This window comes from Anomaloglossus baeobatrachus, chromosome 4, assembly GCF_048569485.1.
Source record: "Anomaloglossus baeobatrachus isolate aAnoBae1 chromosome 4, aAnoBae1.hap1, whole genome shotgun sequence".
In the NCBI taxonomy this organism is placed as follows: domain Eukaryota; kingdom Metazoa; phylum Chordata; class Amphibia; order Anura; family Aromobatidae; genus Anomaloglossus; species Anomaloglossus baeobatrachus.
Window position 1 is genome coordinate 52,960,766 of NC_134356.1, and position 20,552 is coordinate 52,981,317.

The 20,552-nt window shown below is 49.5% G+C and overlaps 2 protein-coding genes across 7 annotated transcripts in view; one reads left to right on the forward strand and one right to left on the reverse strand.

Annotated features, from left to right (window-relative positions):
* G3BP1 (G3BP stress granule assembly factor 1) overlaps window positions 1-19,252 on the reverse strand; it is a 111,442-nt gene extending 92,190 nt beyond the window's left edge. For 2 of the 6 annotated variants that reach the window (XM_075344328.1, XM_075344325.1), the window contains exon 1: window positions 19,129-19,252. In XM_075344328.1, coding sequence (XP_075200443.1) covers window positions 19,129-19,208 — 80 coding nt within the window. In that variant the 5' untranslated portion in view covers window positions 19,209-19,252. Of the gene's footprint in view, window positions 1-10,593; window positions 10,710-19,128 lie in introns of those variants that run through there. The other 4 variants (XM_075344327.1, XM_075344324.1, XM_075344329.1 and 1 more) reach the window with 3 other exon arrangements.
* Window positions 19,253-19,419: 167 nt separating this feature from the next.
* The window catches only part of ATOX1 (antioxidant 1 copper chaperone), a 29,396-nt gene continuing 28,263 nt past the window's right edge, over window positions 19,420-20,552 (forward strand). Inside the window, exon 1 of the mRNA XM_075344330.1 lies at window positions 19,420-19,500. Within this exon, the coding sequence (XP_075200445.1) occupies window positions 19,435-19,500 (66 nt within the window). The 5' untranslated portion in view covers window positions 19,420-19,434. The remainder of the gene's footprint in view (window positions 19,501-20,552) is intronic.

Genomic DNA, 20,552 nt, shown 5'->3' on the forward strand with positions numbered 1-20,552 from the left:
GTGGATGTGTGCCTCCTTCCACACAAAGCATAAAACTGAGGAGCCCGTGATCCACGGGAGGGTGTATAGGCAGAGGGGAGGGGGTTACACTTTTTAAAGTGTAATACTTGTATATTATAGTGTATTACATATTTACAATTTATTACAATTTGGGTTCTAAAGTTGTATTCCAATAAATATATTTTATGTTCTATCCAAATATCTTGATTATTGTATCATAAAAATTATTAAATGTCTGATGTTCACATACACATCTTCATGTACTACAATAAATTTTTCACCTAACTATAAGCAATATATGTAGGAGTCGGTGCAAGAGAAATTGAGGAGTCGGAGTCGAAGGTTTGGATTACCGACTCCACAGCCCTGTCCAGCAGCGTGGGGCGGCATCATCCATGTAAATCATGACTGGGCGACGGCAAACAGCGGCAGGAGGGGAGACAGGAGCCGAATTAAAGCCCGTCCATCTGGCCAACCAAACTTATTTGCATAGGAAAAGGTGGGATTTTATAAAGTTCTTTTAGGGGTGTGCAAGGGGGGGCAGCAACAAGGTGCACCTTCCTAGAATGCAGCCCAGGAGCTGCAGAAGGGAAATTTATTTTTTTTAATATGGAAAAAACTGGTGACAGGTTCCCTTTAACTCAGCCAACAATCTCGGTCTGAGTACGATCGGTCTGGCCACGCATCCCTTTAGGCTACATTCACACATCGGGTCTCGGGCCCTATAGCGATGCATGGAGCTGCCGCAGGTCTCGTGACCGAACACTAGAGACTGCCAAGTTTGGGTGATGGAACCTGCGGACGTGAATCTAGCCTTGCCCCGAACTGAGCCTCATAGGAATTTACGAGGTGTCGGGTTCAAGTCAGGATGCCTGCGGCCACACCATGTGTCTTGTTCACATAATATAAGAACCTATTCAGCCACTCTGTTTTATCCCTGCTAGCCTGATGAGCTGGTGCGGGTCGCCTCCTATCAGATAATATTCTATCTTCTGTCCTGGGTGAAGTTAAAGGGAACCTGTCAGCAGAAATTTTGCAATAAACCCCATAAGATCCCCCCTCTGCAGCTCCTGGGCTGCGTTCTGGAAAGCTTCCCGTTTCTATTGTGCCCCCTTTGAGACCTAAATAAATACTTTATAAAGTCTTACCTTTTTGTATGCTAATCTTTTTTTTTATGTACACGGGGGCGGGCTGTCTGGTGTCCGTTGTTCGCCCTCCTGCCGCTTTACGCCATCCCCCATCGCTCATTTCCATACCAGAGGACGCTGTCCAGTGCTCCCGAGGTGTCGCGCATGCACCGTGCCACTCTCACGGGACTGAGCACTGTGCACAGTGTGACCGCTGGTGACGTGTTGCACAGGCGTGAGATTATGGGCGGTGCTGTGATTGTCATCAGCAAGGACCCGCCCATAATCTCGTGCCCGCGCTTTCCCCTCTGCCTCCACCGTTCTGCTTCTCCGCTCCTCCCATCTATTGCCTGCTTAAGGGAAAGATGGGTAAGAGGTGACGTGGGTTCATCTGGCCAGCGCTTGCGCAGAACGGTGGAGGCAGAGGGGAAAGCGCGGGCATGAGATTATGGGCAGGTACTTTCTGATAATCACAGCACCGCCCATAATCTCACGCCTGCGCAATACGTCACCAGTGGTCACACTGTGCACAGTGCTCAGTCCCGCAACAGTGGAACGGCGCATGCGCTAGACCTCGGGAGCACTGGGCGGCGTCCTCCGTTATCGAAATGAGCGATGGGGGACGGCGAAAGCAGCAGGAGGGCGACTAACAGACGCAAGACAGCCCGCCCCCGTGACCATAAAAAAAAAAAAAAGATTAGCATAAAAAAAAAAGTAAGGCTTTATAAAGTCTTTATTTTGGTCTCAAAGGGGGCACAATAACAACAGGAACCTTTCCAGAATGCAGCCCAGGAGCTGCAGAGGGGGAATCTTTTAGGTTTATTGCAAAATTTCTGCTGACAGGTTCCCTTTAAACAATTCCACACTTTCATTGGGTCCTCCAGTAGTCTCCCACTGACAGCCAGGTAGCTAATCAGTGACAGGGGTCCTGTTTACACTGGTGGAGCCAGTTATTGCTGCAGCGGTCTGACACCAGAAGCTCGCCACGGGATCCACATTACACAGAGTGGTTTGTTATATTCTAATTGAACCCAGGCAGAATCCCTTTAAGAATAACGGCACTGGAGTCTCCCAAGAAACGACTACAAAACTTTGCATGCACCGCTCCTCTTATTATGCTTCAACAAGACGTACAAAACACATTAGCATTTGGGTGTTCCTGTTCCCCCAATCCATTCAGCGAGTCCTTACTGATTGGCCAGTGTCAGGCTGTAGTGACATGCCACCTTGCTGGTAACACCCAGGTGATATAATTCATTCAGATATTTCCAGGAGGAATAACTGTGGAACCGGAAAGACAAGAGACGCCGCAGATTAACCATTTACTAAGTCTGACATGTCGGGGCGGAGACACCGGTGCAGGAGTCCAGCGATTCGGAGAACCTTCCCGCAGGAATCACTGATTACCCGGAACGTGCCCCAAGAGCAGCGCGAAGTCAATCTCCTGTGCGAGGACAATAGGGGAAAAAATGCAAAAAGAAAAAAACCTTGCCTGCAGAGTTATTAGCAGCTCCGGCTGTAACTTGATTTTCAGCTGCTGCTATTTATGGCACCTGGAAATAACTTGTACTCACATTACTAAGAACTGCTCCACTATTCACAGCAAGCGAGGAGGAGAAAAATATGCACAAAGCAAAAGTAGCTGCAACATTATTACAAAACCCTCAAAAGTAACAGCTTCCAGGCCTGAAGTATATAGAAGGCTAGTGTCACACTCGCATTAATTACCTTCAGTCGCAATCCGCCCTTTTGGAAAATAGCGGAATCTGTTAACAGATTCCGCTGTTTCCCATAGACTTGTATGGATGACTGATTGTGACAGAAGTACCTACGTTGCTTCCGCAGGCCGATGCTGCGTTGCTTTCGCTGGGCAGAAGGAACGCAGCATGTAACGTTTTTTGAGCAGCGGAATCCTTAGGATGCTCTCTGTCTCCCTGCACACGTAACCAGGGTACACATCGGGTTACTAAGCAAAGCGCTTTGCTTAGTTACCCGATATTTACCCTGGCTACATGTGCAAGGAGCCAGCGCTAAGCGGTGTACGCTGGTAACCAAGGTAAATATCGGGTAACCAAGCAAAGTGCTTTGCTTAGTTACCCGATATTTACCCTGGCTACGTGTGCAGGAAGCCCGACACTTCCCGCTTGGCTCCGCCCCCTCACGCACTACACAGACAGCCATGCAGTCCCTGGCACTGACGTACTCAGCACCATGGCCCCACTCGACTCCACCCACCCCGCACTCCGCCCCCATTCTCGGAGGCCAAACGATCAGCTGATCACCTGGCGGCCAGCTGCTGTGAGCGATCAGCTGATCATCCGTCACACAACGCAATGCAACGGATGCCGTTCAACGCAAGTGTGAAACTAGCCTAAAAGGAAAGGAAAGAAGAGAAGACAGGAGAACGGCAACCGCGTCCGGCAGATCTGTGCTCCAAACAGTCACCGAGACAAAACTACAACCAGGAAGAGCTACAGAGGGACAAGTGGACAGCATCACAGGTCATCCACCTTCAGTACAGGGGCGGTGTCACCCAAGGCCTCCATTGAGAGATTACAGTAGTCGCTTTTGGTGGTGGCTCATCTCCCAGTAAAGAAACTCGGAGGTTGGATCCTTCTGTCCACCCCACATTATCTGCCATGGGGAGAGTCAGGAGGATCCCATGCATATTAAAGAATGGGCCTGACTTAATCTGCAGCTTTTAGTGCCGGTTGTGACACATACCAGACCTCCGGTAACAGCTCTGCAAGAACGGGTCAATTGTAAGATTAGACCGGATACCTCCAAAAATGGGACATCAATTGCTAAATTCATGCTTTAGTCAGATCCGAGACCACAGACCAGTCTAGATCCAGTTCTATGTTCTGTAATATATGGTTCTTTTTTGAAGGTTTTGGTCAATTTTGTATCATAGCCTCCTGCCTTCCAAATCTCGATTCTGGCAGCATCTTCCCAACATTGTAAAATTGACAAGCACCACTATGGTCCACACTATGGTCACAATGCATCAATGGTCAGGCAGATGTGAGCAGAATTGTTGGCGTCATTCACAACGAAAGTCAGGACTCTGCCGGATGACGCCCCCCAGACTGCTCACTTATGGGTCCACTTTTCCTTTGATTTGACAATGGAGTTGCCCGCTTTGTTACCATTGCCAAAAAAGTGGAGTAATGCCAGCTGAGCACATGGACGTCTGCGCAAACTGCTTCACCCGACTGCCCCATCCATTTAGCAGAAGAGACCCCGTACTCACAGATCAAAGCGGCCATACACCCCACATAACAGTCTCCCCCACAACACGCTGGTTCAGCAGACCTGATATGTGCTCAATGAGTAGCGGAGACTAAGCCACTGCCAGACAGTTTCGTTGCGGCTTTTCCCCAGGAAAAATAGATTGGACATGTTGACAGAAGACATGCATGATCCTTCTATCCTCTCTGTACATGCTGCAGCATCCGCATATCGCAGGCCCCAAATACATACGATAGGCGACAGAAGCCGCCGATTTAGCCACCCCTCCCAGTCATCGCTGTTCTGGAGTTTTCAGCGTATTAGAGCATCAATACCTACAACTGCTTCCCAGCACAGACCTACTGATTAAAGGGGGAGATGAGGTGCCCCAATCATCACCTGCCCAAAGCAGACTGGAGAACAGAGTCACTACAACCTTTGTCTAGGTCTGACCCTTAACACTAGAAGTCCCAGAACTTTCGAGCTCCATAGGGTTCAAATGGTAGAAATGTTAAATGACCCCTCTCTGGGACTTCTAGGGTTAAATGGGCTTCCTACAATGGCCAGTTATCACCCATCCACAAAGTAAAGATCTCTAATTGCCAAAGACCCTCCGCAACTAACAAACATGGCTCCCCAGGCTCGCTGCCCCCCCCCCCCATTACTGTACAAGGTCAGGACCCGTATGGTGCTGGGGTCACCATGGATGGCACTGTCAGCGCTGTACTCAGCCAGGCACTGCATACACTGTATTCGAGGCTCTGTAGTCTCATTCTCGGGATCGTTGTGCTCCTCGGTGATCGGCTTGTTACCCCAATTCAATAGATGGGGGATAACTTCTGGTTTTGAGAATACACTCCCCTTAAAAACCTCATCACCCATTTATAAAAGGGGTCAATTCAGGCCGGTAATCAACTACATACAATTTGCTCTAGCCTGTTTACGTAGGCAGATCAAACAGTGATGGACAGTTTTGCCCCCAGTTTTCTTATGTACATGAGGCGATGTGCTGATGAATAGGGAAAGGACCACACATCATCTGTTCTACATACTAAACAATTCACAAGTTTCTTAGCAAAAAGTTTGATCCGAACGTGTAAAACCCACTGCCACGTGATGGCGACACTAGAGAGAAATGTATAAGGTCTGGGTGTGTGGTTCATGGCTGCTGCAGTCATGTATAGTCTGTCCCCTCATTTTTACATTTCTTAATACAATCACCCCCCTCCCATTTGCCATTTGGCCCAGGTGTCCAAAAGGAAATATGTCAGATCAACCCTCCTAAGTGGGCATACAGGTCATAGAAACCTGAATAAAATGATATCTTGATATCGACAGTCCGGTCTTCTTCCAGAGAAATCCATGTTTTTTTTCTTAAAAGGGAACCTGTCACCAGATTTGGTGACAACAAGCTGCGGCCACCACCAATGGGCTCTTATATACAGTATTCTAACATGCTGTATATAAGAGCCCAGGCTGCTGTGTAGAGCGTAAAAAACACTTTATAATACTCACCTAAACAGTCGCTGCTGTGGAGTTGGGTCATATGGGTGTCTCCGTTACCATCACTTCCTCTTTCAGCCATCTTTGTCCTCCTCCTTCTGAAGCCTGGGTGCATAACACATCCTACGTCATCCACACTCGCCGGCATGGAGGTCCTGAGCAGGGCAGATCAAAGTATTGTAGTGCGCCTGCATGGGGCCAGCGAGTGTGTATTATGTAGGATGCGTCATGCACCCTGGCTTCAGAAGGAGGAGGACAAAGATGGCCGAAAGAGGAGGCGCCGGCACCGGAGACGCCCATATGACCCAACGCCACCGCACTGACTGTTTAGGTATTGTTTTTTTATGTTCTACACAGAGCGGCCTGGGCTCTTCTATACAGCATGTTAGAATCCTGTATATAAGAGTCCACTGGTGGTGGCCCCAGCTTATAGACCCCAAATCTGGTGACAGGTTCCTGTAATATGTATAAGAGCTGTTAAGATCTCTGGACCACCCGTAGATCATACCGACAATCTGCCACCAGAGATTATTGTAAATGAAACGAGGCGTTACTAGTGTGAGACATGTAATGACTGAGTCTGCACTCCTGAGCTACATGTCTCACTCTGGTAACTAAGCTCTGGATGTACATACTTCGGGAGATCTGTATCTGGCCTATAAATATTAACAACTCGTACAAATTAAAAGGGAATCTGCCATCCTTTTTCTCTCTTTTAGTTATTAGTATGGGCATACGAGCGGCATAAAGCTCTGTGCACATGGTGTAGTTTGTCGCCCAAATCTGCATGTCTATCCTAATCCTGGCAAAGTCTATGGGAAGAATAAAAAAAAAAAAAAAAAAAAAAAATCTGTACGCACGTTCAGTTTTTCCTTGCAGTTTTTGGTGGAGAAAAAAGAAGCAGCATGACAATCGTTAGTGCGTTCTTCCATCCTCCTAGCCATTGAATTTACAATAAATTAAATGCACAAAACACATGCGTTTTTTGGCCACAAGGTGCTCTTTTTGGTGCAGAAAAATTCGGTAGCGTGCACACATACCCTTAAAAGGTAAAATTAGCTATACCGGTATGCCTCCTGGCTGATGGGCCACTTTGGGGAAAAAAAAACACCTTTCATCTTTCAGGCTATGGGGCAGCGCTGCCCGGAAGGTAAGCCTGCCTCCGGTATTCATTAGGATTCCTCCCCTTTAGTATGCCTATGACGTCAGGTGCGCGGCCGAAAATCCTCCACATTCTTTTTGCCATCTCTCCCCCGCAATGTGAAGTCGCAGTGTCTCCTCTGCTCCTGCACATATCAAAATTGAAGATTGTGCCCTTCTGTGGGCAGTGTTCACTTTTGATGTGCGCAGGCGCCGGGGAGTCGCTGCGACTTCACAGTGCAGGGAAGTGATGGCAGACAGAACGCGCAGGATTTTCGGCTGCGCACTTCACAGGGACCCAAGGGAAGAGAGAGGGAGGAAAAATCCTGTGTAAAGATCTGTGGCAGGCTTATCTTCCGGACAACACACGCCCCATAGCCTGGAAGAGAGACGATATAAAAGGAGGATTTTTCCAAAACGACCCCTCATCCAGGAGGCATACAGGTAAGGCTAATTTTACCTCTATGTAACCTGTATGCCCATATTAACAAAAAAAAAAAAGTGACAGATTCCCTTTAACAGTAACCTGTCAGGTCCTTATGTCCTCCAACCCAATTCACACCTGTCCAAATTCCATGCCTATCCAGCCCTGTATAACACTATTCACCAATATGAATGTTAAACTTATAAACCCCGCTTTCCCTATACTAATTAGGGTCTTGACTAGTCAGCCTTCTTTCTGTGTTATTACGCCTCTGAGTGTGATATGATTTCCACGAGCCAGTGTCACCGCCAGCTGCAGGAAATCTCACATGCGCACAGCTCATTTTGGCAGTGTTGGAAGCAGGGTCTATGCTTCCCGGCTTCATTAGGTGCAGTGCGCATGACCGGAAGCACAGAAGAGATGTATGGCAGCCATCTTTTGATTTCTGGTCATGTGTTGTGCGCCTACTTAAGCCTATTCAGACGCTATTGAAGTGAGCTGTGCACATGCATGACTTCTCCTGGAGCTGGCGGTGACACTGGCTCATGGAAATCATGTTATCATACCCACAGGGATGTAATATGGAAAGAGGGCTGACTAATCTATGAAAATAACGCCCGTGTGACTAGTCACAGGCCTAATTAGCATAGGGACAAAAAGGTTAATAAAGTTTGTTTTTTTTCATTTTTATTTAAAACCATTCATGTTAGTGAATAGCGCTATACAGGGCTGCTTAGGGAGGGAATATGGGTATACAGGCATCAATGCTGCTGGGCTGGAAAGCCTAGGAGACCTGACAGGTTCAGATGAATGTGTAATACCTGGATATGCGGTCATTGTCTTTTTCAGTTACATTGTGTCCCCTGATTAGACGGGAGGATAATCAGGTACAAGATACAGTTATTGGCTCATCTACATGCGCCATCTTTGAATGTTCGGAGTCAGAGCGCTGCTATAAGGATTAACCGTTAGATATTAGGCGATTGTGTCCATCATGGAAAAGCCCTTAAAGTGAACCTGTCAGGTGCAATATGTATCCAGAACCATGAGCAGTTCTGGGTGCATATTGCTAATCCCTGCATCTAGTAGCATAAATAAAGAGATCTTTAGAAAAAACATTTCTAAAAGACAGTTTATTATATGCTGAGGCCAGTGATTAGTCGCAAGGGCGTTAGTTCCCTTGGCTTGTCGGCCCCCTTAGCATGTTAGCACGCCCCTGTGAGCGTACTAACATGCTAATGAATGCGCACGCAGCGCATACCTCACTCTTCATGGCGGAGGATGGATGCGCACTCTGCATGATCTGGAGTCACCAGCATTTCCGGTCGTGCGCACTGCACTATACCTCGATGATGCCAGGAAGCTTACACCCGGCATCAGTTTAGTGCGCATGATCAGAAGTGCTGAGAACGCTGGTGTCATGCGGAGTGCGCATCCACCCTCCGCCATCAAAAGTGAAATATGTGCAGCATCGCTGCGCATTCATTAGCGTGTTAGTACGCCCACAGGGGCGGGCTGACTAGCCAAGGGAAGTAACACCCTTGCGACTAGTCCCTGGCCTCATTAGCATATAATATACAATCTTTATAAATACTTTTTTTTTTAAAGATCTCTTTATCTATGCTACTAAATGCAGGGACAGTTAGGCAGGGATTAGAAATATGCACCCAGAACTGCTCGTGGTCCTGGGTGCATATTGCACCTGACAGGTTCACCTTAATGTTGGGAGAAAACAGACGCTATCCATAGACTCACTGATCACGGGGTCTGACCGCCAGCGAAATGAGCCCTGCAGAGACTCCTAAACAGTGGGATGCTGGCCAGATTGCCTTTATATTCACTGTCAGGCAGTCAGTTGTCCCCAATACTATGGATGTGGAACAAGATATCCTGGTAGTTTGGAGGTTACTCCTCAAAGAGTAGGGAAGAACTTCCAGACTCCTGGGGGAGAATCTCCCACCGACCCTGAAAATGAAGAGCCCAGACGGACAAGGTGGAGGTCTATCATCCGCTCTAAGCATTCTTAGAGGGGCTGTCCACTAGTCACAAAACCCCATCACAATCTGTACGTTCTCCAAGGAGATCTTGTCTATCATGAGACCCTACCCACCTAAAAATGGTTGGAGTCTCCGCAGAGCCCCCCAGCATATGACTCGCTCCATTCATCCTTACGGGGGTAACCGCAGCTTTTGGTCATCTTCAGCGCTCCCATTATAGGGGTGCTACTGACAACCCCTTCACAATCTGTATGCCCCCCTTTTTAAAGTATACCTCCGATGCTGGTCCAGCCGTATCAGCATGGTCTCCCTTTGGATTGTGCGACATAACACTGATGCGATTCCAGGAGACACTGCCGACCCCGCTGGATCAGCACCGGGGGGTATACTTTAAAAAGGGGGGCATACAGATTGTGAAGGGGTTGTCAGTAGCACCCCTATAATGGGAGCGCTGAAGATGACCAAAGGCTGCGGTCACCCCCTTAAGGATGAATGGAGCAAGTCATATGCTGGGGGGCTCTGCGGAGACCCCCCCCATTCTTAGGGGGGTAGGGTCTCATGATAGACAAGATCTCATACTCGTGATAGGAGAGAGCTTCAGAACAATTGCAGCCATGAATGGGCATCATTTGGGTAAATCAATTGGATCCCATGATGACCCATAGGGTCAGGGCCGCAGTGTCACTAATCTCACTTTTCTGATTCTACACCAGAGAAGAAAACTGACCAAAAACGCTCAGGTGTGAGCTGGGGCCAATAAACGGCGTCACTCCAGGTAATCCAGTTCCCACAGTAGTGTTGGGCCGGTACCAAACTCGCCCATAAAATAGGGAGGTGGGAGAAACCATTAGCAGTAAGTGCGAGCAATCACTTCCTGAGCGGACAGGATTTCACTGCGGTCCTTTCCCTGCATATCCATTGTTCTCTGTTATCAGCCATCTTAGAGGAGGACTCGAAAGATAACCAGACACGGGACAAAAGCCCGCGAGGATTCGGAGCAGCACGGAGATACGAGGAAGCGGCCTCCGGAGCTCATGGCGTGCGTACTGCGAGGCGCGCCGGGAGGAATGGCGTAGGCCGCGACGCTCAAGGAGAAAGAAGATGCGGCCCGGCTCTAACCACCAACCACCCCGGTGTGTGGGGGGACCGTGAGGGGCCGGCGCGGGCTCACCTGCGGAAGGTCCGGCTTGGGGCGGGCTGTGCGCTCCGGTACAGCCTTGGTTTACCTAACACAGCGTCGGCACAAGCAACGGCGTGCTCAGCTGCCGGCTACATATACTGAGTGCGCAACCTAGCCTACTGCTCCCGTCTACCCAATCACTGCCAGCGACTCTACAACTCTAACAGCCGATTGGGCATCACATATTTAGTGGGGGGGGTAATCATATGACAGACGTCTTTGCTAGCAAATAAGATTCCAGACTAGTTTCCGTGAATGACAACAGGCAGCCTATAGCAACATAGGATACATAAGAATGGGCGGGACATGAGCCAACAAAGCAAAGAGCTTGGCCGTGATTGGTGTAAGTTGCCCCGAACTAGTGTGGTTGTGGCGAAATAGAGGCCCCTGTGATATTGAGCGGGAAACCCTGGACCGCCATAAAGAGAGGCGGGAAAAAGGAACGGCTGACCAATGAGAGCGTTTTAGGCACATGATTGACAGGAGAGAGGAAAAAAAAAAAAAAAAGGTTCTTAAAGAGAACCTGTCCCATTCATGGGCATTCGTCAGTTGGGCCGTCTCATGTGAGCACCTGCTGCAGTTTTTTGTTTGCATAGTGTCCTCCTTAATAATATACAGACATAAAAGGTTGTAAAACACAGCTCAGTGCCTAATCCCTCCACCGGGGGCGATATATGTGAGAAACGGACAATTTACGGAATAATATTTGCGTCTCCGTTTTCCGAGACCATGAACATTTGTATTTGGAGCTTTCATAGATCAAACTTTTACAAACGCGGTGACTAAAATATATTTTATTGTCGTTGGCGGCTGAACGACCCCCAGCTGGGTCATGTCACATAAGGGGATGTCCAGTGCTTCGGGGTTTTCTTTTTTGTTGCCAATTACCTGCTTGTTATACCCGGCGCCAGTACCGAGAGGTCACAGGTGGCTCCTGACACTACCTGCCTGTTATACCCGGTGCCAGTACCGAGAGGTCACAGGTGGCTCCTGACACTACCTGCCTGTTATAACCGGCGCCAGTACCGAGAGGTCACAGGTGGCTCCTGACACTACCTGCCTGTTATACCCGGTGCCAGTACCGAGAGGTCACAGGTGGCTCCTGACACTACCTGCCTGTTATACCCGGTGCCAGTACCGAGAGGTCACAGTCAGCTCCTGACACTAACTACCTGCCTGTTATACCCGGCGCCAGTACCGAGAGGTCACAGGTGGCTCCTGACACTACCTGCCTGTTATACCCGGTGCCAGTACCGAGAGGTCACAGTCAGCTCCTGACACTAACTACCTGCCTGTTATAACCGGCGCCAGTACCGAGAGGTCACAGGTGGCTCCTGACACTACCTGCTTGTTATACCCGGCGCCAGTACCAAGAGGTCACAGTCAGCTCCTGTTATAACCGGCGCCAGTACCGAGAGGTCACAGTCAGCTCCTGACACTAACTACCTGCCTGCTATACCCAGCGCCAGTACCGAGAGGTCCCAGGTGGCTCCTGACACTACCTGCCCGTTATACCCAGTGCCAGTACCGAGAGGTCCCAGGTGGCTCCTGACACTACCTGCCTGTTATACCCGGTGCCAGTACCGAGAGGTCACAGACGGCTCCTGACCCTACCTGCGTGTTATACCCGGTGCCAGTACCGAGAGGTCACAGACGGCTCCTGACCCTACCTGCCTGTTATACCCAGCCCCAGTACCGAGAGGTCACAGACGGCTCCTGACCCTACCTGCGTGTTATACCCGGTGCCAATACCGAGAGGTCACAGACGGCTCCTGACCCTACCTGCGTGTTATACCCGGTGCCAGTACCGAGAGGTCACAGACGGCTCCTGACCCTACCTGCGTGTTATACCCGGTGCCAGTACCGAGAGGTCACAGACGGCTCCTGACCCTACCTGCCTGTTATACCCGGCCCCAGTACCGAGAGGTCACAGTCGGCTCCTGACACTACCTGCCTGTTATACCCGGCGCCAGTACCGAGTGGTCACAGTCGGCTCCTGACACTACCTGCCTGTTATACCCAGCACCAGTACCGAGAGGTCACAGACGGCTCCTGACACTACCTGCCTGTTATACCCGGTGCCAGTACTGAGAAGTCACACTCAGCTCCTAACACTACCTGCCTGTTATACCCGGCCCCAGTACCGAGAGGTCACAGTCGGCTCCTGACACTACCTGCCTGTTATACCCGGCGCCAGTACCGAGTGGTCACAGTCGGCTCCTGACTCTACCTGCGTGTTATACCCGGTGCCAGTACCGAGAGGTCACAGACGGCTCCTGACCCTACCTGCGTGTTATACCCGGTGCCAGTACCGAGAGGTCACAGACGGCTCCTGACCCTACCTGCCTGTTATACCCAGCACCAGTACCGAGAGGTCACAGACGGCTCCTGACCCTACCTGCGTGTTATACCCGGTGCCAATACCGAGAGGTCACAGACGGCTCCTGACCCTACCTGCGTGTTATACCCGGTGCCAGTACCGAGAGGTCACAGACGGCTCCTGACCCTACCTGCGTGTTATACCCGGTGCCAGTACCGAGAGGTCACAGACGGCTCCTGACCCTACCTGCCTGTTATACCCGGCCCCAGTACCGAGAGGTCACAGTCGGCTCCTGACACTACCTGCCTGTTATACCCGGCGCCAGTACCGAGTGGTCACAGTCGGCTCCTGACACTACCTGCCTGTTATACCCAGCACCAGTACCGAGAGGTCACAGACGGCTCCTGACACTACCTGCCTGTTATACCCGGTGCCAGTACTGAGAAGTCACACTCAGCTCCTAACACTACCTGCCTGTTATACCCGGCCCCAGTACCGAGAGGTCACAGTCGGCTCCTGACACTACCTGCCTGTTATACCCGGCGCCAGTACCGAGTGGTCACAGTCGGCTCCTGACTCTACCTGCGTGTTATACCCGGTGCCAGTACCGAGAGGTCACAGACGGCTCCTGACCCTACCTGCGTGTTATACCCGGTGCCAGTACCGAGAGGTCACAGACGGCTCCTGACCCTACCTGCCTGTTATACCCAGCACCAGTACCGAGAGGTCACAGACGGCTCCTGACCCTACCTGCCTGTTATACCCGGCCCCAGTACCGAGAGGTCACAGTCGGCTCCTGACCCTACCTGCCTGTTATACCCGGCGCCAGTACCGAGTGGTCACAGTCGGCTCCTGACACTACCTGCCTGTTATACCCGGCCCCAGTACCGAGAGGTCACAGTCGGCTCCTGACCCTACCTGCCTGTTATACCCGGCGCCAGTACCGAGTGGTCACAGTCGGCTCCTGACACTACCTGCCTGTTATACCCAGCACCAGTACCGAGAGGTCACAGACGGCTCCTGACACTACCTGCCTGTTATACCCGGTGCCAGTACTGAGAAGTCACACTCAGCTCCTAACACTACCTGCCTGTTATACCCGGCCCCAGTACCGAGAAGTCACAGTCGGCTCCTGACACTACCTGCCTGTTAAACAGCTGACTCCCTGTTGCCTAATTGCAGGTAGCCAGCCATCAATTAGCATGACACTGGCTGTCACATCCCATCAACAGAGCTGCCCGGAAGAGAAAGAACTGCCCTGTTGGCGGGGAGCAGCTGAGTCGCCGCCAGGAGCAGTCAGTGACCTCTCTGTTGTTTCTGTTAACAACTACCTGCTAGTTTTTAGGCACATAGTAAGAAAAAAAACCTCCCAGATCACCCCTTTAAATGTAACTGTCAGAGATGGGCAGCGGCATCTACATTTTTAGACTCCTGTGATCAGACCTGGCTGCAGTAATCAGAGGCAGGAGCCTGGCGTACAACACATTCGGCGCCTGCCCTTTTTGGGGCAATTTAAGCTCCTGATCCTCTCATACACCCGCACCCTGAGCGATATACTGTATACGGCAAGTACAATCAGGCATGGTTGCACCTTAGGCTCAGTTTGGCCTTCTATTTGGACTCTTCCATCTTTTACGCCAAATACAACAGCGTAGTCTACTATCTGCTACTTAAAAAGAAGTCCAAACTTTGCACTCCATTTGCCTCATTACACTGAGAATGAGCTCACTGACCGATTCTCAGTTAAACCGTTTAGCTGCCAACATTACAAAGGCTGTAGAAGGCAAACGGGGAACCTTTTTTTTTTTACAATGAAGCCTATTCTACCAAAATCTGCCATACTCACCTGCTGTCACCCTTGTGTATTCAGCGCATGCTGCACTAGAAGTGAAGGTACCGGTCCTCTTTCTCATGACTACTGCAGCCCTTGTGATTGGCTGCAGCGGTCAGGTGATTTAAACATTGCATCATGGGTTGTTTCTCGCTGATAGCAGCATTTAAGTAAATATATCCTGGGATATGTGACTATCTCCCCCACCACCTCCCAAAATGGGTGCTGATGTGCTACACCGTGGCAGATGAGGGCCTACAGTTGGCGATCATCACCACCATGTGTGTAAATAGATCATTAATTTGACCATACACTGTAATACGGCAGTATTTTGGGCAATCGATCATATAATCACGTCTCCAAAGGGGACTAAAAATAAAAATTTGTGAAAATTTAAAAAAAAAAAAAAATTGTATCTCTTCCTCTATACAAATCCCACCCCCTTTCACCAAAAAAAAAGGAAGCGCATATTTGGTATTGTCGTGTCCGTAAAATCCTGAGTTATCCCCGTTTCCCACGTTTGGGGTGCAATTCTGCAGTTACTCTATGGGACTGCAGACATGTGAATCCTCACAGCGTGCAGTGTGCGCACTGTCAGACTTCTCTTGCGCTGGGAAGGTGTGGTCTTCCAGACACACACTGACTAGACGTGTCCGGCATTGCCGAATTCACTTGTATTGAGCAAGGCCGCTCATGTCTAGTCGGCTCGTGACCTCCTTTATATAAATCCCATTCTTGCAGTCACATGCCTACCTGTGCACTTTTCAATCCTAACAGTGTGCACTGTGCTCGCTGTGAGGATTCACAAGCACACAGTTACTGCAGACTTGCATCCCAAGCATGGGGTAAACACAGTAAAAGCAAAACAAACAACAGAACCCTACAATTGTCATTTTTTGATAACCTCACCTCACCTCCCTCCAAAAAATGCAATTCAAAGCGCTAAGAGTGTCATATTTACCCCAAATTGGCACCAATATAGACCACATCTCATCCTGAACACCGTAAAAATAAAACAATGGCGGAAAAGCATTTTTTCTCCTCATCTCATCGAGCTTGGAATATTTTTTTCCTCATTTTTCAGTACAACATATAGTAAAGTGAATGGTGTCCTTCGAAACTACAAAGTGTCCCACAAAAAAAAAAGCCCTCCTACGGCTATATGGATGGGAAAATTAGAAAGTTATGGTTCTTGGAAGAAAGCGCAAAAGTGAAAATTTAACATATAGAAAAAGGATGCCTAAGGCTTTGTGCAGACAGTATTTGGTGAGTATTTTACCTCAGTATCTGTAAGGCCATGTTCACATGAGTATTTGGTGAGCATTTTACCTCAGTATCTGTAAGGCCATGTTCACATGAGTATTTGGTGAGCATTTTACCTCAGTATCTGTAAGGCCATGTTCACACGAGTATTTGGTGAGTTTTTTTACCTCAGTATTTGTAAGACAAAACCAGTAGTGGGACAATCAGAGGAAAAGTATAAAATAGTAACTCGTCACCACTTCTTTATTATCACCCACTCCTGGTTTTGGCTACAAATACAAAGGTAAACAACTCTCCAAAAATTCAGTGTGAACATGGCCTTACAGGTAAAATGCTCACCTAACATTCGGCGTGTGAACGTGGCCTTACGTATAAATGTTTTAGGCTGGAGTCACACTTGCGCATATCTCGTGCGAGTCTCGCATCGCATCACCCGACTCGGCCTAATGCTCTCCGGACATGAGCGTCTCAGCTGCATAGAAATACATGCAGGCGATCCACTCCTGTCAGGAGAGTGCGGCCGTGCCAGGTCATGCGATGTGAGACTCACACGAGATACGTGCAAGTGTGACTCTGACCTTATATACATTTTAATATTTTGTTGCCATAGTGATATCATGAGGCTCAAGGCTAAATTCAGACATCCATGTTACACAGGCCCAGTGCGGAGTGTGATTCCTCTACTGACCCTTTATGAGGTTAAGTTTGGGTCAGGAGACAGGGGGCCGATACTGAAGTCGTGGTCCCATCCCATAGCGCAATATATGGACTCGTAATGGTCTGGATTGATTTACAGGAGCCACATCATACGGGAGCCCTGAGAACCACTTCCTACCCGACGCCATCCCCGACTCCAAGCCTGGCGCTATGTCATCATTGCCATGTTACACACGTGTCGTCACACCAGGCTGGATAGTCAACAGAAGACAGGACGTAGGGCTCCGGTCCGTCTGCCGCAGATTACTGAGGACTGAGAATTGATTCGCACCACCACCTGTGAACTTGGACATACTCCTCAGTAGTGATGAGTGAGCACTACCATGCTCGGGTGATCAATACTCATTAAGAACAGTTGGAAGCTCGGATAGGCGCGACTCAAGTCCAGAGCATAATGGAAGTTAATGGAGACTCAAACATTTTTCCAGATCTTCCCATTGATTTCCATTATACTCAGGTGCTTGAGTCATGCCCATCCGAGCATCTGCTTGCTCTTCATGAGTACAATCACCCGAGCATGGTAGTGCTCGCTCATCACTAGTTACGAGTACCGAGCACCTGAGCATGGCGGCAGTGCCCACTCATCACTAGTTACGAGTACCGAGCACCTGAGCATGGTAGTGCTCGCTCATCACTAGTTACGAGACCCGAGCATAATAGCGCTCACTCATTACTAATTAGGAGTACCGAGCATGGTAGTGCTCACTTATCACTAGTTCCGAGTACTGAGCACACGAGCATGGTAGTGCTCACTAGTGATGAGCGAGTACTAAAAAGCTCGGGTGCTTGAGGCTTGGGCCGAGCATCCCAAGATACTCGTGTACTCGGCCCGAGCACCGAGCCCAATGTTATCCTATGGGAGACCCGAGTATTTTTGTGAAGTGACCACCGGCAGCATGTAGAAACCATAAAACTGTAAATTAAAAAAAAAAACGTGCGTGTGTGTGTAAGCGTGCATATATATATACACGCGGAGTGGAGTGCGGGAGGGGCCGTAGCCGAGCGGGGAAGTGTCGGGCTAAAGGCACGGTCATTCTGTGAGGGCCGGCCAATCACTGCAATTCCACAAGTAACAGGGCTGTGGCATTGCGGTCTGCCAGCCAATCCCTGCATGAGGGCTGGCTCTCAAAAGAGCGCCAACATGAAGACCACGAGTACAGCACGAGTATCGCGAGATTACTCGGTACCCGCCGAGTAGCCCGAGTACAGTGATACTCGTGCGAGTACCGAGTAGTGACAAGCATACTCGCTCAACACTAGTGCTCACGCATCACTAGTACAAGCACCGAGCATGGCAGTGCCCACTCATCACTAGTTACAAGTACTGAGCACCTGAGCATGGTAGTGCCTGCTCATGATTAGTAACGAGAACTGTGCATGGTAGTGCTCACTAGAGTTGAGCGAGTAGTTGACTGTTCGTACTCGCTATGCTGTTAGTGAGTACTGTCCACTACTCGCATATTCGTTACGAGTAGTGGGCGCAATGTAAGTCAATGGGAAATACTCGCTAAGTAGCGATTAACCCGAAAGCCGTACTATTCGCACGAAAAGAACGGTTTTCAAGTTACTCACTACTTAGCGAGTATTTCCCATTGACTTACATTGCGCCCGCTACTTGTAACGAATATGCAAGTAGCGGACAGTACTCACTAACAGCATAGCGAGTACGAACAGTCAACTGCTCGCTCAACTCTAGTGGTCACTCATCACTATTACCGAGTACCGGGTGGTGCTCACTCATCATTATTAATGAGAACCGTACAATGTTAGTGCTCGCTCATCACTAGTTACGAGTACTGATCACTTGTGCATGGTAGTGCCCGCTCATCACTAGGTACGAGTACTGATCACTCGTGCATGGTAGTGCTCGCTCATCACCACTCCTCAGTAACTGGACACACTGGTGATTTATTTTATAGCAGAGCGACTTTAGGATCCCTCCAGGCACCCAGACCCAGGTGTCATGGCTACTTTTGTGTCCCTTATAGCTATGTATAGTCTGATGATATATTCCAGAGGTGGAATGTGTAGCGTTCATACTCTGACATAGGCGCCACATCTTCCATGCGCGATTTACAACACTAGTTTCTTTATGGGTGGCATAGGCACCTTTGTGTCCTCTCTGGCACAAAGGTCAGGTGCGACGGCGACCTCTGCTCCCCCTTTAGCTACGTCCCTGTGTCTGACCCCTCCGTTCTCCTATGTTACATATTACTGTACATGCAGGTCACCGCCTGTGCCCGGCGTGGAGGCTGGCAGGGTGCAGCAGGGTTAGGTGTGCCACAACAAAACAGGAAGAGAGGAGACATCTGCATTGTGGAGCTGGTTGTGACACCCAAGCAGGACTTTATTAGTAACAAGGGGGACAAGCAGGGGGGGGGGGGGGGGTACATACTTTGTGCCGGGTTCTCCCATGATGAGAACTGTGTTGTCCTCACTTTGACCATGCACACCAGAAGATGGCAGCAGCATCATGTCCCATGTGCGGCTTCCCCAGCAGGCCTGGAGAGAAAGAGGGCTGCTCCTCCTATGGTGAGACAGGAAGCAGGGCCGGGCTTCATCACTGCTTCCCCTCCAGAAAAGCTGAGCTGTCAGCCAGTGTGAGCCCAGCCTGCAGCCATGGTAAGTCAGCCATTCACATCAGCGCCGCATACAGACAGAGCTACGGTACAGGTGTAGGGTTCCTGCAGTCCTATGTAAAATGGTAAGAACACTCCGTAGTATCCGAATTGTTCCTAATGACAAAGTAAAAGCCCCTGTGCACACGGTGAGTATTTGGTGAGTTTTTTACCTCAGTATTTGTAAGCCAAAACCAGGAGTGGGTGAAAAATGCAGAAGTGGTGTCCATAAGGCTGTGTGCACACATTGCGTTTTTGCGGCATTTTGTTTTCTGCAACAAAACCTGCTTTCTTGGCAGTAAGGCTATGGCTGCTTTCACACATCATCATGATTTTACATCTGTTCCTTTAGTTTATTGACAGATCCAGTGTGATACTGGGCATGCTCAGTTAAACGGATCCAGCGTCCGGATCCGTTTTTTGCCGCATTACGCCGGATCCGGCGTCCATAGGCTTCCATTATAAAACACGGCGCCGGATGCGGCGCAATCCAATTTTTTTTTTTTTTTTTTTTTTTTTTTTTTTGCTGGACACAAAAACGTTCACTTCAACGTTTCTTCCGGACAAGTAGATTTTGCCGGATCCGGCAAGAAACGGATGAAACGCAAGGCCACCCGGCACTAATGAAAGTCTATGGGGGGAAAAAACGGATCCGGCAGGAACAGACGCCAGATCCGTTTTTTCATGTTTATGGCTAATTTCATACATTTTTTTTTTTTTTTCCCCATCAGGCACAATCCGGAAAAAAACGGGTAAAACTGATCTGGCGCCGGATCCGTTTTATCCCCATTGATTTGTATTAGCGTCAGATTGTGCCTGATGGCCTTGCGTTGCATCCGGCTTTTGCCGGATCCGTCATTATTGCCTAAAGCGGCGGCCGGAGGGAATGTATCTGTAAGGCTACTTTCACACATCCAGTTTGAGCAGTGCGGCTCAATCCGGCTGTGAAACCTATGCAACGGATGCGGCGAAAACACCGCATCCTTTGCGTAAGTTTTTACATGCGGCCCGTCCATTTTTTTCCGGTTGCGGCACGCTACTGAGCATGCGCAGTGGAAAAAAACGCATGCGGCGGCCGGATGCGTTTTTTTCCGCGTCCGGCGTCCATAGGCATGCATTGAAAAATGCGCCGCAGCAGCCAGATGCAGCGCGATGCGGTTTTTTTTGCCGGACAAAAAAGCGTTGCAAGCTACGTTGCCTC